The sequence below is a fragment of the Bombyx mandarina genome, chromosome 01 (genome assembly GCF_030267445.1).
Source record: "Bombyx mandarina strain Sakado chromosome 01, ASM3026744v2".
In the NCBI taxonomy this organism is placed as follows: Eukaryota; Metazoa; Arthropoda; class Insecta; order Lepidoptera; family Bombycidae; genus Bombyx; species Bombyx mandarina.
In genome coordinates this window covers 17,961,468-17,979,992 of record NC_143208.1, presented here as the reverse complement: position 1 = coordinate 17,979,992, position 18,525 = coordinate 17,961,468, and the positions used below count along the sequence as shown (strand labels likewise).

General features: G+C 38.3%; 1 protein-coding gene across 5 annotated transcripts in view; it reads right to left on the bottom strand.

Moving 5' to 3' along the window:
- LOC114252729 (uncharacterized) overlaps positions 1 to 5,773 on the bottom strand; it is a 162,915-nt gene extending 157,142 nt beyond the window's left edge. For all 5 annotated transcript variants that reach the window (XM_028187322.2, XM_089731518.1, XM_028187325.2 and 2 more), the window contains exon 1: positions 5,369 to 5,773. In XM_028187322.2, the coding sequence (XP_028043123.2) occupies positions 5,369 to 5,506 (138 nt within the window). In that variant the 5' untranslated portion in view covers positions 5,507 to 5,773. The remainder of the gene's footprint in view (positions 1 to 5,368) is intronic.
- Between the last annotated feature and the right edge of the window lie 12,752 nt (positions 5,774 to 18,525).

The window sequence follows — 18,525 nt, the reverse complement described above, 5'->3', positions numbered from 1 at the left end:
TTTTTGTTTTGTTTGTTCTTATTTTTATTGTATTAAAGCTTATACCACGTTTTAAGTCTGTACACACGTACCTATCCTTGATTCCCGCAATAAGCCAAAAGGGAACGGGGGTAACTGAAAATCAGTGCTGTTCGATTCATCTACTTTGAACTGACTTAACTGAGCCCCCTCATTTTGCCTCTTTATTTTTCTTTTATTTGCCTAAATGTATTAATCTAAATCTGTGTGAAAGGCAATAAATTATTGTATTCTTATTATTAAAAGTCCATGGTCAAAATATGTTGTAGACGTTACATACAATAATATTATTATGTAATTGAAGTTTACATTTAAGCAGACGACACAACAGATCACGTTCTATTGGAATGTGATGAGGTTAAATTACCAAGAAAATTATCTTGGCGCGACACCGAAGCTTTATTCCTGAAGCAATATAATCTCTTGCACTCGAAATACAAGCACGATCACAGTTTCCGAGGTGCCAGATATCGTCACGGGGCGTAATAGCCTTTTTTCGGGCCGGGGACCGACCCTCCTACGAGTTCCCCGCGCCTAGGGGGCGCGCGGGTTATGTGGGACTGGTAATCGACTGCGATACCGCGGGCCCAAGGAATTTTAGGGCCCTACGGCACTAAGCGACTCCCTTGCACTCGATGTCCGATCACCGTCTTGGTACCGGTTGTAGTGTACCAGGCGCCACCACGAGGACGCCCGACCGACGGGTCGTCGAGGCGATAGTCGACGACCAACGACGCCGGTCTCCGCGGTACGGCGGCCCTACCAGGCCGCCCGGGTGATGCCGCTGGTGTTCCGAGATACCCCGCTGGACCAGAACCAGCCTATACCAAGGATGAGCAAAACGCGGCCCACCAAGCAATTCTAAATTTGAATTTATTTTATCAACTTTCTCGTTTCTGTTCTTTTCTTGTTTGTTTTTATCTTGCATTAAATTTGGATATGAAATCCTTACTTTGTTTTAGTATTATATTTTTTATTCTAATATTTATTATAAATAAAGTTTTGTAAATTATTAAGAGGAGTTAGAGAATTAGCAGAATACGAGGCCGTGGACCAGTTTGTCTACCTTGGTTCTGTGATCACGGATAAGGGGAGCTGTGAGCCTGAAATACGCCGACGAATTGGAATGGCTAAAACAGCTATGACGCAGTTGAGCAAAGTTTGGAAAGATCGTAATATTTCGAATAGGACCAAAATACATCTTGTGCACTCACTGGTCTTTCCAATCGCTCTCTATGGAGCAGAAACATGGACCATAAAAGCAGCTGACCGAAACAGACTTGATGCTTTTGAAATGTGGTGCTGGCGCCGCCTATTAAGGATTCCATGGACAGCCCACCGCACGAACATCTCGGTCCTACATCAGCTTAAAATGGAGAACGCTCAACGCCTGTCTGCCACCTGTCTGCAACGCATAATGCGCTACTACTTTGGCCACGTTGCCCGCAGAGGTGTAGACAACTTGGAACGTCTGATGGTCACTGGGAAAGTAGAAGGAAAACGTCCTAGAGGCCAGAGCCCCAAACGTTGGTCCGACCAGATCTCCGAGCAAACCAGCGGACCACTTAGCGCTGCACTACACCAGGCAACTGACCGGAACCGATGGAGGCTGACAGTAGACAAGCTAAAACGGAGTCACGATCCTCAGCAATGAGGGAGCGATGGAGAAGAAGAAGAAGAAGAGGAGTTAATATATGTGTGGCCCGCCAAAAATAATAATTAAATATCAATTGGTCCATTGATTAAAAAGGTTGCTCATGCTCACTCCACGGATGTTGGCCACACCCCTGCCTATATATCGCACATAGGGCGCTATAATGTCACAAGCAATTTTTGTTAAAACCGAACTACTGAGTACGAGAAAATCAATTTTTTAATAGTCATTAGTGAGATTTTTACTTTTATTGTTGAAGTTCAAAGTTTTAGTTTGAATATTATCATTTTATTTCCGTAGTCGTGAAGAACTATATATAATATGTTATTATGTATAATATTATGTATAATAAATAAGATGTTGAATTTTCAAACGCTTCTCCTGGAAAAATTACTATAAGTGACAATAAAGCACCCGTGTGTGCGTTATAACGATTATTATTGTGCTTTGTGTACCACGGCAACGACATTCAAGCTGTTATAAATACGCAAGCTAAGCTACGCAAGCTACGGGCAGTTCCAGCGAGCTATGTGACAAAACACCATTTTTGAAGCTTCCTGTGCTATGAAAACTCATAGCACACTCATACATGAAGTAAACACTTCAGTTGAGTTAAGAGTTACGATTAGGTGTATAAAATATTAACTAATTAACTCAGGTTACACTCTATGTTCGTTTGGTGAAAATTTAGGTCTCCCTACATTGAATGATGATTATTTTTACATTGTGCTTACAATGTAATGATAATTTAGAACAGCGGTTAAACTTTCAAGCTGACCTATTTTTATTTGCAAACCGAATACCGAATACTTTTTTAGTCTTCGTCATTTTATAAGAAGAAGAAGAGAATGAGGAGAAGTAGTTTCGACCTTTTTTTATTTTATTCTAAAGAGAACAATCTCCATTTTGCGTTATTTGAATACGTTTGTTCATATTTTATAATCGGAAAATAAGTGAATGCGTTTTACGATGTTTCAATTTTATTTACTTTTGGATTTAGCTGTTTAGTCGAGAGCTGATTGTATGAATTTGTACAAATATCGTTAATGATGAATAAACAGCCCCTACATTATTTTACATAGCAATTTCATATTTTGTATTAGGTACTTCATATTTGTAATTATTATAAGTTAGGTTAAACACCAATACTTCACTAACGAATACTCAGACAGTTTCATATATTATACTATTCGATTTACTTTATCCTTTTTTACTGCTGATTAATTTGGGCAAAGATCGCTAGTTAAAAAAAACTCGAGAGAATCGATAGTAGTAATTTATAAATTGAAAACTCAGGAAATCTCGATTGATTTTTCGCGATCAAGTGAAATATGCTCACGGATGCTTACGACTCCGCGAACGATAAGTTAGTTTTATTGCGAGTTTGCTCGGCACCGTCAAGAAATCGATTTAGATATCGTAAATGAAGTGAAATAACTACATTGATAACAAGGTCAACATATCAAATAACATGTTTAACATTTATACTTTGTAGAGAGTAACGTGAGCAAAATACGATATGATTATTTATCGACCTCTAATTACATTGTTATGCATTCACAATACATATTATATCATACGTTGATATAATAATTATTGTCGTGTGCTGCCGTCGAAGGGAAAAGTACTGTAACTTTAATTTTCTTTTTGTGGGTCTCAAAATTTACGATTATAAGCATTATAAGAATTTTCAATATATATGGATCTTTGTACACGTATTATCCACTTTTATTGTACTAGTAGGATGAATGAAACTCACGGCTATCTTGGTTGTTGGTACGGTACGGGAGCCTATAGACATCTAAACCGCAACTCACCTTGAGACATGAGGTCGATATCTCAATATTACTGCATGACCTACTTTTCAAGCCGGTGATTATTACTGTATCGTAGCCGACATAGGCAGAGCGATGTGACCTACCCGTAAACACGCCTAACACGGTTTTCTTATTACACGATCTTATTCGTTCGTGAATATAACTTAGATACAGCATTATATTGGTACCTATCAGCGGGATTCTAACCCAGGCCATCACACGATACGAGTACACGAGGCTCCTTATCCTTTAGACCACGAGAACTACAGGATTTCCAGGAGGAACTTCAGCTATATATTTTTGGAACATGCATTATGATAATTATTATTAATATATTGGTTTGAAGTGTAAGTCTTAACAAAAAAGTGTTAGGGTAAGTCTTTTTCAAATTCTTCGATTTTTAGGTGATTTCGAAAATTATTTGTTTAAAAAAAATATATGAGATTTTCATATTATCGGTTTTGTCGTGTAGACAATTTCTTCGTGCACGTTTTAGTGTACATATGATTGTTATATTTGGTTTATTTTAGACGCCAAAGTAGATTTAATACATATTATGTTCTTGAAAAACAACATTAGTAATATCTAGAATAAAACAGCAAGTTTGAGTTTAAACTGGTATTTTATGCTATTTTTTCTATATGAACTTATATTTAACTGCATTTTGAGAGTTGAAACTTTGACTTGTAATCACAGTGATTTTTTTGTATATAATTAAATGCAACAACGGTAGAACTAGTAAAAAATTTAGTTGAATATTTAAATTACATTAGTAACGTTAAAATACATTACTACTTCTTAGTTTTTTTTTATTATTATTTTGAAATAACATATTGTATTGAACAAATTATAGTAATAACAAATCTGCAATAAACAAATAAATGAAAAATATATGTTGATTGATAACAAAATTCACCTTCGGTATGTTTAATTTTCATAAAAATCTATATTTGATCAGAATATACATTGTGTTTTCAGTATATATTATTCGGTTAATGTTCTCTTTGTATTTTGTTAAAATAAAATGTTACATTTTATTAAACTTTTTATGATTTGTTTAAATTTCTTAAGTGGATCTCATTGTATGGATGCCTTATTGATGTTGACCGCTTTAAATAATTATATTTTCAGACAAGAGCTTCTTAGTTTGATACAAATGTTTAATTTTTGTATTGTAAATATATTATAAAAACGCACATAGGGTATTTTTTATTTATTTCTTTATAAATTCATTCTTCGTTAAAAATTCAATTTCTTGTATTCTGCAATTTCTTTGCTCATATTCTGAAATTTTGGTAATGTAAAGCAATTTGTATTGTACTGGTAATGAAAAATCTTAGATTAACGTAAGTAAATTTCGTGGTTTTTTTTTATTTACAATTTGAAATATCATATCTTTGCATAATCTAATTGTAAAATTAATAAAAATACTCAAGGAATGAACTTTTTTGCCATCATGTTATTTTGTTATTTGCACAGGGAAAAATGTAAAAATATTCTTATGAGGAAAATGGTTCACATCTACGTGTACACACACATAAATTAAAATAATCAGTAGGCATACAAAACATAAATTTGCATTGTAAAAAAATCTAATGATAATAAACATGAATGTAAAAATTATAGAAAACTATAATGTGCACGACGGCGAAATTCTAACTTTCACTACTTATACTAAATACTTAGCGTTGGCGTGTGTTTTCGATGCTATCATAGAAACGGCACACATTGACATTCGCAAAAAAAATGTAAACAAGCGACAGATAGTGCCGAGGCCGTACATTAACTATCAAAATATTGTATATCATGAATGAAACGAACATGCAAATCTAAATTAAACTACAAATAACGGATTTTGTAAGATAATAACCATGTTTACCACTGTGTCTTGGTTGCCCAGCTCGCGGTAGAAGGACTCGCTGCTGCCTCGACGCGATCCTATGCATACCGCGCGCCGTAGGAGACCGGATAACATCGAACAGAACCCGCATGTTCCTAATCTACGTGATCCTTGCATTTGCGCAGATACACGGGATATTTTAATAAAAACTAAAAACTCCGAGATTTATCTCTCGGTTGGACTGAACCGGCCCATACCGGCGTCGTTTTTTATATAAACTATATGTCAGGTAACTTGGCTTTGTGGCATTTTGCAAAATTTATTTATGAGTTTTAGTAAATCTTATTCGGTGGTGGTTATTAATGACACGCGATAAGCTACAATCGCGATGGTCTGCAAAGTACTGCAGACAACTCCTAGCAAGCGACCGCTCTCAACTGACAACTAAACGCGTTGTGAAATGCGAACGAACCGGTGCTACCAGCTCAACAAAAAATGTGGCCAAGCGTTATATTGTGAAAGAAGCCAAAACTGTGTGGAATTTGGAAGCTAAGAAATGAAAAAAAAAGCTTTCCACAATGGTCATTTCATTCATTAAAAGCACATGTAAGAAAAATTTACACTTTGATAATATACAGTTGGGTTTTTTTTACTACTTAAGTTAGCCAGCTTTACCGATACTTTGGTCTTCTTTGTTCGCTGTATATACTTTAAAATCGGAAATCTTGTGAAAGAATACTAAAAAGTATTGTGCACGGCTCATTTTTATTAAAAAATATAGTAGTGGGTTTTAAATAAAAAGAGAAAATAAAAAAAAACAGGAATAAAATGTTTTCTTATGTTTACGCAAAACTAATTATTACGAAATCGCAATTTACATCTAAAACCTCTATACTTATATTTTTGTTTTATCATTTATTTTTCTTTCGAGTATTTCAATTTTGTTAATTGTGGATTATTTTTGGTTTTTTAACTTTGCAACACAAAGGGAAGCATTCATACTCTGTTGTCGAATTTACTATCTCTGTCTATGACGTCTTGAAGAAAGAGATGGATAAACATTTCAAATTGCTTGGCTAGAAAGGTGAATGAAGTTAGCCCCTCAAAACATTTTTTTTTTCCTATTTTATACTTATTCTCTATTAATTCGTTTGTTCATCATTTGTTCATGATTGTTCACTGTTAATAATTGTTTGTTCTGCATTTATTTATTTAAAAAAAAAATTTAAAAATATACCTACAAGTTAGCCCCTCTAATGCAATTTTTAATACTTTTTCATCCTGAATGACTCGTAAATATTCATTTTCGATTGTTCTTATATAAAACATGTTTGTTCTCTTTCGAAATTACTCGTTTTTTGTTTAATTTACTATTTTTATTAGTTGAATAAATGTATGCAAAATATGTGTACTGCGCATGCGTCAATTATAATGCCTAAACTTTCTACACGGTTTTAATCGTGAAAAAAAAACAAATATAAATCCTGAAGGAGCAATTAATTGGTATACAGTTTAATTAAAAAAAATTTAAAATAAATAAATGAAGTAATGTTCATTGGCGTTAAGTTAGACCAAATACATTTTTTCCATCCTCTTACCTATCGTATTAAAATGTTATTTTACTAATGTTAGGAATATAATTTCGACTGTGTAAAAAAGTTATTATAATGTATACCTATATTATCTCTTGAAAGATAAATAATGAACATATTTACTTATTTGTTTATATTACCTATGTGAACTCCCTATCTTTTTTATACCTTCATAACAATAAGTAGGAGGATGGAAAAAATATATTTGGTCTAACTTAACGCCAATGCACATTACTTCATTTATTTATTTTTAATTTTTTTTTATTAAACTGTATACCAATTAATTGCTCCTTCAGGATTTATATTTGTTTTTTTTTCACGATTAAAACCGTGTGGAAAGTTTAGGCATTATAGTTAACGCATGCGCAGTACACATATTTTGCATACATTTATTCAACTAATAAAAATAGTAAATTAAACAAAAAACGAGTAATTTCGAAAGAGAACAAACATGTTTTATATAAGAACAATCGAAAATGAATATTTACGAGTCATTAAGGATGAAAAAGTATTAAAAATTGCATTAGAGGGGCTAACTTGTAGGTATATTTTTAAATATTTTTTTTAAATAAATAAATGCAGAACAAACAATTATTAACAGTGAACAATCATGAACAAATGATGAACAAACGAATTAATAGAAAATAAGTATAAAATAGGAAAAAAAAAATTTTTTGAGGGGCTAACTTCATTCACCTTGGCTAGAACAGAAGCTTTGGTAAGCTAACGCCATCTAGTTACAAAGTTAGCAATCAGTGTCACTATTTTACGAGCTAAAAGCGACATCTATGCCGTAATTTTGTAAAGAAAAGTCATCTTTTAAATTGGTCTCTCGAATATTAATTGTTTTTTAGATGTGCATATAAAGCACGTATTTATTAATATTTTGATATTAACCCCAGATAACTTAACTAAAATAACGTAAAAATATTAATAAAATTACCTACATAATTGTGCAAAACTACGTTTCGACTGTCAACTACTCACGGTAATTTCTAAGTGGGTCGAGGTAAACAAACGATTTTACATAGACTAATGTATCGTTTGGCTAATGTTTACTATTCTATTAATAATGTTTTTTCCATTCATATTATATTAGTCAAGGTTGTTTTTATAACGGGATATGAAAAACTATTTTTAAAGAATGAAATCGTTTTCCAATTTTCGACGGTTTTATTTTAGAAAAAAAGAAGTGCATCAACCTTCTTTGTCTTAAATTGGATGATGATGATGCAGCCTCCTATTTTTTGGTATTATTTTTAACTTTGGCGCTTTAATTAATGCTTTGGGTGCACGCAATACACTATTAGTTAAAGGGTTTAAATGTCTCACAAGGATATAGGTTCGTTATACGAAATGAAATGTTGTTAAATTACTTTTTTCTATTCTTGTTGCTTTTGGGGCTATTCCAGCGTCGCGCGGACGAGTAGATGAGCTCACGGGCTCAACTCGAGAAAATTGAAGGATACAAGCCCTAGCAAGAGCAGTGTTTTTTTTTCTCCCTATTCTAGAAACCTCGAAGGGTTATACTATATTCGCCGAATTAGTAGGTGAGCTCACGGGGCTCAAACCTGATGACGTTGCTAACATTAACTCTAGCCAGAGCAGTGCTTCGCAATATCTACCACTGGATCGGAAACGCGACCCACTGAGAAGATCCGGCGAGGCTGGGTCTATGGAACTAAATTATATTTACGACAATTTGCTGTGAAAATGTTAAGAGCAGAAAATTTTATTGTTTAGGTTACCTTAAATGGACAGATTAGTGTTGGGCAAGTATAGGTACATAAATACCAACATTCTACTTCCGATACGGATCGGTTTCGGGTTCCGCATAGAAGGCACCGATCTTATTGTATAGGTATTATATAATATATAAATAAGAGATCGATCTCATACCTCCATGGGACTAGTGGCATCGACGATTTAATTACTTATAATTACTTGGTTGGTGGACCTGAATTTTTTTTGGGTGATAATTGATCGGCCCTAGGACGGCTTATTGTTACAGAAGAATGATGATGAAAAACCAATAGAGAAACTGCAGTTGGTGGAAGACGACTTCGGAAGCCCAATAAACTACATATTATCGCGAATTCTGCAGCCTCTCCGATTACGCTGTAACCTGTAAATAAAAGTGCACAAAATGATAGCCAACTGACGTTGACCGGGTCATTTCCGGTGCTAATGTACGCTAAAACATATAGAACGTCTTTGTTACAAGACCAATAAATTCTCGGGAGCCACCACATTGACGAATTTGTACGCAATACAGAAGCTCATTAAACTGGTTACGTTGAAGCTGTGCTCGTTCTATTGTTTCCGTGATCTTCATTCTTATAACCGGATTATTAGATGTTAACGACGAGCGACTGTCTACATTTATCAGGTTCGGCAATGTCTTTTGTTTGCGTGACAGGAATCGATACGGATAACTCTGTTAACGTGGCTAATTACCCGACCAAGGCAACAGGGCAACGCAAAGTCGCCGTCGTATAAAACATGTCTCGTCGGATCCTCTGGACCTGCTCTCAATGCTTTCAGGCTCTTTAAGCGTAGGTCACCTTACCCTCGTCGAACTCCTTGATTGCGACAAAGAGTTTGACGTGAGAACCATCTCAGAGAAACAACCTACTGAATTTCTCAACGGATCTTCTCGGTGGGTCACATATCCGGTCTGGTCGGAGATTCAGCGAAGCATTGGGCTTGGTAAGGTCAATATTAGCTATTCTCTCGAGTTGAGTCCGACCTACTGGTTCATGAGTAGCTGGAATAGTCTCCTAGGCTAAGAAAAATGAAAAAAAAAAGATACAGTTTTTGCCAATTATTCGGTGGTAGATTCTGCGAAGCACTGCTCTCGCTTGGGCTAGTTTTAGTAAATTCACTCAGGCTGAGCCAGTGAGCTCACCTACCCGTCCAAGTGTAGCTGGAATAGCCTGCCAGGCCAGCGAATAGGTAGGAGAGAAACAACCAGAAGTTGAGATACACACTGTTTCTGTAAGCAATATCACAAAACAGGTGCAATAGTGCGAGCGCAGCAGAGTTCCTCTAACTCGATCTGCCTGCATAGGTTAACCAGAAAGATGACGCATTAGAAACTGCATCCTCAAATATAATAGCAAAATTCGTACCTAGTAATATCGTTCGAGTGTATCGACGTTCTTTTTATTCTTAACTAGCTGACCCGGCAGACTTCATAGTGCCTCAATCGATACCTAAATAAAATACCTAAACTTTTGTATAAAATAAACTTAAAACAAACAAAAGGAATCCGTCCGACGGGGGACGCATCAAAGGAAAAATAAAATTGTTATTTTTATTTAATTCCCAGCATTTTCATATTTATCTACCTTTTAAACCTTCCACAAATAATTCAAGACCAAAATTAGCCAAATCGGTTCAGCCGTTCTCGAATTTTAGCGAGACTAACGAACAGCAATTAATTTTTATATAGAGAGATTACAGGTGCGCACATGGTGAGACTGGAAAGATCTCCGGCCCACCAGTAATCCTTCAAACATAAAGATAAAAAAAAGTGTAGGTAATTTGACGACAGCACTTAAATTATTAGAGACTAGCCGTAGTCGCCCGTTTCGCTGGGCATTTAAAGTTAATATTATTATTTATTGTCATTATTATGAGGGAATCCAACACTCATATAAATATTAGCCTATCCATTAAGTACATGTATTTCCTACATGGATACCAAGTTTCAAGTCAATCGGATGCATGGTTCAGTAGTTATAGCGGAACATCCGTAAAAACCACTGTAGATTTATATATTAGTATAAACTTATATATTAGTACAGATTTTGCATTCTTCAAAATCTGTAATGACGATATATTTATTTTCTGTCCGTGCATTTTTTTCCTGAAATTGAACTACTGTACTAGACATCCTTCTATGAAACTATCACACAAATTGCATATGTAGTCATCCAACACAGTTTTTAGGTAAAATATCGCGATTCGTTTGAATAATGTAAAGTCCTGACATTTCTATGAATAGATCAATCGGAGATCGTATTGCTTGCGTCGCATATTGCTAAGGCCATAGGGGCAGGGTCAATTGACTTTGAAATTGAACACGATTCTAGTAGGACGGTCACTTGTTCATCGTTTATTCATCGTTCGCATCGCATTCATCGCCCATTCATCGTTTATATATCAATAGTTAAACAGTTGCCATAAATTTCACTAAACTTATATTTATTAATCTACATATTATATAAAAATGAATTGTTGTTCGTTAGTCTCGCTAAAACTCGAGAACGGCTGAACCGATTTGGCTAATTTTGGTCTTAAATTATTTATGGAAGTCCAGAGAAGGTTTAAAAGGTAGATAAATATGAAAATGCTGGAAATTAAATAAAGAATAACAATTTTGTTTTTCCTTTGATGTGTTCCCTGTCGGACGGATTTCTTTTGTTTATTGTATACAGAAGTTTAGGTCTTTTGTTTATCGATTGAGGCGCTACGAAGTGTGCCGGGTCAGCTAGTCAATTATAATTTTAATTTGTGTAGGCAGAAGTTAATAACGAGGTTGGTTTCGCATCTTAATGAAAACTAGATACTTAGGTAATAATACAGCACGGCTCTACCTTCGTTGGCTATTAAAAGTCATTATTTATATTCACCACTAAACAAACACGAACAAAACCTTTACTGTAAGTTCTCAGAAAGACAATAATTAAAAGGCGATCTCTTATTGTGTTTGTTCAATCGTATCCTTTTCGATTTGTTATTTTAAAATAAACGTGCATACAAACTTATGCTAAGCGTCCGTTTATATAAGAAAAGCACTAAGCTCTTTTGAAATCTCGTACAATAGCGATCACGTTGAATTAGGTACCTATACATAAAGCCACGTGACGAAAGCTTTTGATTTCTGAGTTTAGCACTAAATTTCCAAAGGTCTCTTTATCGATGTTTGACGTCAAAAGTTTTCTGTAAAATAATAACTGCGACTCAATGGTTTTGGCAACTTACCTATTAACAAATCATTATTGTTAGAGCCGCTTTCAATCAGCACAGGGCCCGTAGAGAATTATCACCAGGATGCCTTGGTTTTAATGTTATTGCATCGATGGCTATTGCATAGCTTTTATCCGTTCCCGTATCACGTACGCACCTGCGGCCTGGTATCACCTCATCCCGCAGGGTATGCGGACGAGGTTACAGGTTTAGCAAAATCTGGCTCTTCGCACGATAGTCGGAGCAGGGCGTTACGTCAGAAATGACGTAATCGCCCGGGATCTGGATGTGGAGTCGCTCGAGGAGTTCATCCGGAGGCTAGCTCGTAATCTTTACGAGCGGGCTGACGGTGGACCCCACGAGCATCTCCACAATTTAGCTCCCTTGCACGCCAGACCACCTGATGGTCGGGCGCTACCAAGGGAGCTACAGGAACCCCCTTCTATGCTAAGATAGTCGGCTTAACCGGAGTGATATGGGAGAGCTCATAATAAGTGCCCCCATGGGACTGAGCTGTCCTCACTCGCCACTTCCCCCCACATCGTTGGGGTGCCCCCCTATGGGGACCCATTTCTCACCCCCGTTGGGTGGACCACTCCCCCGTCTGGGGAGTGTTGTAAATCGGACCCTCCCCGCGACGGTCTTCCCCTTCTGGGGAGCCCTGAGCGGGTGAGCACCTAATTAGTGCCGCGACCCCCCCTCTGGTTTGTAGAGGTGGGGCCACGGCATGGGGCCGGTGGCGGGCTCCCCGTGCTGACTGTTGTCCATCTGGTTGTATATAGTAGAGTAGTTAGTTTTTTAGTTTAGTTAGTTTTGTAGTTAGATGAAAGGGAAAAAAAAAACTTTGAAGCAGAGGACAGCACGACGCTGGAGGGTCCTGCCGCCGGGCGTCATTCCCGGAGCCAGTCAAGCCCATCGTATTATGTATAAGTATATATTTTTGTCGATGTAGTGCAGCCGTCCACGCTGCGAACAGCACCCCCCCCCTCATTCTAGTCCTGCACCCACATCACCCCTGCCTTCCCTGTGTGGCAGGGAGCGTCTGCCCGGGCAATGGGGTTTGCCCCGAGGCACGGGCTTAAGGGAGTACGACGACCCCTCTTGCTTGTATAGCTTTTATCGCGAGTTTGAGCGCGCCGATCGAATCAAGAAATTTGCATAAGTTGATAAAAAATGCTATACAATAGCTTTATCGCGGTAGTCCCCGAGTGCCACACATGTTTTTTTTTTAGGTATTAAAGGATCGATGAGGTGAGAGTTGCGGTCATTTAATATTTCTATGTTATTCCTATTTTTAGTACCTACTGCAGGTTTGTTGTTCAGCAAAGTCATTTTCAGTGATCATTACCTCAATGCAAGCAAAGCTGACCCTGTGATTCTCGTATGCAAAAACTATGAAAACCAATTTTTTTTAGATTTTGTTTTATCTACAATTGAATAACAACTGGTTTCTACGTGGAGCTTAGTTCAGATGCTTGAGAGAACAACATTAATTGTTTTTTTATGAAGCTTAATCTTTTCAAATTATAATATCAATGTTGTATTTCTTAGGAACCGTTAACCGATAATCGTTGTGGTAAACGCGTTCTTGAGTGGAGACCGCGAACTGGAAAATGCAGTGCAGGACGCTCTCAGACTCGGTGATGATCTGTGCAGGGTGGCTGGCAGGATGGTAAGAGAGAGAGAGGCAAGATGGTATACGATCGTCGTGGCTAACACGGTGCTCGGCTTCCAGGATTTGAAACCTCAAACCGGATCGCATGATCGCTTCGCAGCAGAAGCGGTCGATATGGCGGTGGACGCCTTAAGATTTAGATTCGTTTTACATCTTACTTACATTTTCTGACAAAGGCAGAATATTTTTTTTAAACAAACCTCCTTCATTATACCAATATTTATGATTTTATTATAATACTTTTAGAATATAATTAATCCTCAAATTTTCCATTTGATTTTGTATCACACTTTCCACTGTACGTAATCAACAATTTAAGTCAAATTAAAAGCAATAAGTGGTTGCTTCTTAAAGCCCCGTAAATTATAGATGGTGGGCGAAAACATTCAAAATTTAATGTGAAGATGGAACTAATTCAAAACGTGTTTATGGTTTGGTACTAGCACATGTATAGTCGTATGAGCAAAATAGCACGAGGGTTTTTGATCGTTAAATTTTGAACGACACGTAAAAGAAGCAAAACTCGAAATTGGTACGAGCTATCAATGATTTGAACATTCGAATTTTAATAGATCTTTATGCATAGTATTTATCGGTTAATTTAACACTCTATCTTTTATTTTTCTTCGTCTATCTTTATATTTTATTTATCAATCTATGTAGCGGATTCTTTTATGGTAATTTTCATCAACTCCAAAACGCCCAATTAACTTGGAACTTGAACTTGGAACGTCTGGGTCTGTGGAGGTACTTCGGTTCCCTCTGTATTATGTACCGTATGATATAAATAAATAAATATTTTACTAACAATCACGCCACGTTAACTGGTCCCGTGATAAGTTCGTAAAGAACTTGTGTTACAGGTACCAGATAACGGATATAAATGTAAGATTTTTATTATACACATACATATATTTAATATACATCCATAACCCTGGAATAGACATTTATATTTATCATACAAATATCTTCCCTTGGCGGGATTCGAACCCGCGACCCCCTTGTGTAGTGACCATGCCACTTACCACTACACCAGACGGCCGGATATGATACCATCATCTCGTTTTTACCATCGCACCGCCCACCCCAGAGCTAGAGTTCATCCATACTACCTGGAGCCATTGCGTTCATCCACTGTTCTTGACTGCGTTGGCTGGAGCTGCTTATGGCGGGCCCTTCAGGAACTCGGAGTACCCATGCACCTTATAGCTCTTCTCCAATCCCTATACTATGGCAGTCAGGGCACTGTTAGGATCGACAGCACTATGTTAAACCATTTTAATTTCATAAGAGGAGTTCGCCAGTAGTGTATTCTGTCACCCATTCTATTTAATATATACGGCGAATACATCATGCGTAAGACCCTAGAAAACTGGGATGGAGACATAACCATAGGTGGTGTCAGAGTGACGAACCTGCGCTACGCAGATGACACCACTCTACTTGCCACGACAGAAGCAGAGATGACAGAGCTTCTGAACAGGATGGAGCACATAGGGTTGGAGATGGGACTCGCCATCAACAGATCCAAAACTAAAATCATGGTCGTTGATCGCACAAAAAAGTTGGAGCTTAGTGGAACACTAAACCGTGAGCTTATTGATAACTTTATTTACCTAGGCTCCAACATTACCAATACCGGATCCAGCGAACAGAAATACGACGGCGTATTGGAATGGCAAAGGGAGCCATGACCCAGCTCGGTAAAATCTGGAAGAACCATAACATTACCCAGAAAACAAAGATAAAACTGGTGCTCACTCTGGTCTTTTCCATTTTTCTATACGGAGCGGAGACCTGGACCCTTAAGGCACGCGCGGGCGCAGTCCGACAAGGTGATTCGACCAAATCCGCACCACACTAGAGATCCCATTCCACGACGCCCTTCATGCGGCCAATGATCGGAGGCGCTGGCGGGACATTACAAGGAGCAAAATCCTGTCGACATATAATGGTCACGACCCTCAGCAGTGAGGAAACGACGCGAGGAGGAGGAAGATCTTCATAAAACATAGTTATCGATATAACAGCGATTTGTATGAAAAGTCATCCTGATATTTTGCCTCTCGTGCCAACAAATAATGTATCCAGTGTTCTCCATAGCTTTAATTTGTTGACCAAAGAACAAAACTTTAAATAATTTGGAAGGACGCAACGTTATTAGGAAAAGAAAACTCTGCACTCTGCTTCCAGTAGCGAAACAGTACACTGTGCCTTTCCTATTCGACTACAAAAAGACCCGAAGGCACAACCTCACTTTTCCCATTCAGCAAGAATTCCTACTGGTAATCAATGCACGAGACAAAGTCGAGTACATCCAAAGCTCTAATATCAAATGTCTTAAAAAGGACACTGAAAAATCTCCCTGCTAGATTGCTTTGCTCTCTTGTACCTCTGTGTTTTTACAACGCCTAAAATGTATGCAAGAGTCATTCAAGGAGTTGACAGTCGATTGAGCTTTCTCTATTCATACTTCTTCTCAGTCGCTTGCATTCTTAGCAGAGTGGTCGTGGTCATCATATATTTATTCATAGTGGCCTTAATTAAACCACTAGCTCATCTGCCAGCTTAAGATAATTATACATCCTAAAAAAAATTATTGATAATGATTACCAGGAATGTCGTATGTAAACAATCTCAAAAAAAATAACAGACGCCAAATTTATTGTGATTGATATTCCACATCGTCAGTCGATACTCGATCGTTATAAGGTTGCATAACAATGTAGTTAGTCTTTCTTCGAATTATGGCGTCAAATATGATATCGGAGTCTTAACAGCTGCATAAAAAGTTAATTTGTACCAGAATATTTTACAAATCCTCGTTGCGGTCGCATGCTACTTCTAACTGGACACGAAGCCGCGGTGATGTATTGAGACAAATTTGATAGTATAAATTATGAGAGGACGGCTTTATGCACCAACAGAACATTCTACGACATACAGGAGTGGTTTTCGATTTTCATTTGATTTTCTAGGAATTTAAAAAAAATCAGTTACAATTATTTTTATTTTTTATTGCGTATATGGGTGGACGAGCTCACAGCCCACCTGGTGTTGAGTGTTTGCTGGAGCCCCTATGGGCATTTAAATGCCGTCACCCACCTCGAGACATGAGTTTTAAGGTCTCACTTGTAACAGCACAACGGCTGCCCCGCCCTTCAGACCAAAACGCATTACTGCTTTACGTGGTGGTACCTACCCGTGCTGACTCACAAGACGTCCTACCGCCAGTAATTACGCAAATTATAATTTTGCGGTTTTGACTTTTATTGCACGCTGTATACAATCATGTGAGCATTTGTTATGTACGTATTTCAGATTTCAGATTTTTGTATCAGTCAGAATAATCTCGCTTTTAGAAAGAAAAAAAAACTAACAAAAGTTTAGTTTTTTTCTTAATTGTCTAGTACATTTAAAGATTATTTTAATGAAAGTATAGATTGTAATAGAACCGGCTCTGTTTTTAATGAGAGGCAAAGAGCTAGACTCAGTGCAATATATCTCGGATAATTGTCGTTTTCAACGCTAGGCTTACTGTAACATTGCACCGAGTATCTTCTTGCTCATAGGATAGCTTAGCATAACAACGCTTCATTTCACAATATTTGTTAAATATATATATTTTTTTTTTATTGCTTAAATGGATGGACGTAAATGCGCCACCCACCTCGAGATATAAGTTCTAAGATCTCAGTATAGTTACAACGGCTACCCCACCCTTCGAACCGAAACGCATTACTGCTTCACGGCGGAAATAGGCGGGGTGGTGGTACCTACCCGTGTGGACTCCCAAGAGGTCCTACCACCAGTGATGTAATTAGTTTTATGTTAAATACATGTTTTTTAAAGCGGCTTACAAACTGTTTAGAATCTGTGAAAGTGCACAAATATGGGTAAATGAAACAAAGAGGCTTCTTGGGTTCTTCCAAAAAGTCCCTTGAAGATTCAGTAAATAATCACCGTTTTACTGAGACTTGTTTGATCCCATCTCATCTCGTTCTATTAAATTTTATCCCAATTGGCATCATAGGAGGGCAATTATTTAAAAAAAGAAGAAGAAAATGTATTTAAGCATACAGTATTGAGCTGTTTGCCGTGACGCCTTCGTCTTTACAAATGTCTTTACAAATGTCACCCTTACCTTTTTTTTTTTTTTGTTCAGAAAGGGGGGAAAGTGAAGCGTTTAGTGCGAAGCACATCTCTCCCATCACCCTCCCCCTCGGGACGCCGGACTGGCGGTCGTCGGCGCCACGACCACCAGCCCTCTCGGTCGGCAGACTGTCCGAAGCCCGCCTAGATGGCGCCGGTTAGAGTGGGTTACCCTACGGAATACCCCGCTGGGCCAGAACCAGCGTGGGTCGAGGATAGCCGGCCTTCCATCACCCGGATGCTCTTCCGTAAAACGCGTGCAGAGCAGCTTGCACGTCGTCTTCTTAGGCCCCCCTCGCCGGTCCCCAGACCGACATGTGAGGGGGACCCGAAACACTTAGAGGGCCAGGGCTTGGGCGAGATCCGCCTCCCTGGCCCCCGCTCGACGGCGGCGGGATTGTGCGTCTCTCACGCGCCCCGCCGCCTCCTTCTGCGAGATGGTGCACTCGCAGAAGTCGAGCATCGCCTTCCACGACTTGTCGTCGCCGAGCATCGATGCCACAACACTCGGCAACGACAAGTCGGTTCCTATTTTTGCGACGAGGACACAGCGCCACCCCTCCCATGCGGGGCAGGCGACGAGCGTATGCTCTGCCGTGTCCAAGTCGCAACCACAATGGTGGCACTCTGCCGTCGACTCGGCTGTGATCCGGTGCAGGAACTCACCGAAACAACCATGCCCAGTGAGCACCTGCGTGAGCCGGAAAGTGAGGCGTCCTCTGTCACGATTCACCCAATCCACAAGGACCGGGCGAATCGCCTCGACGGTCCTACGACCAGCCGAAGGATCAGCCAGCCGTCTG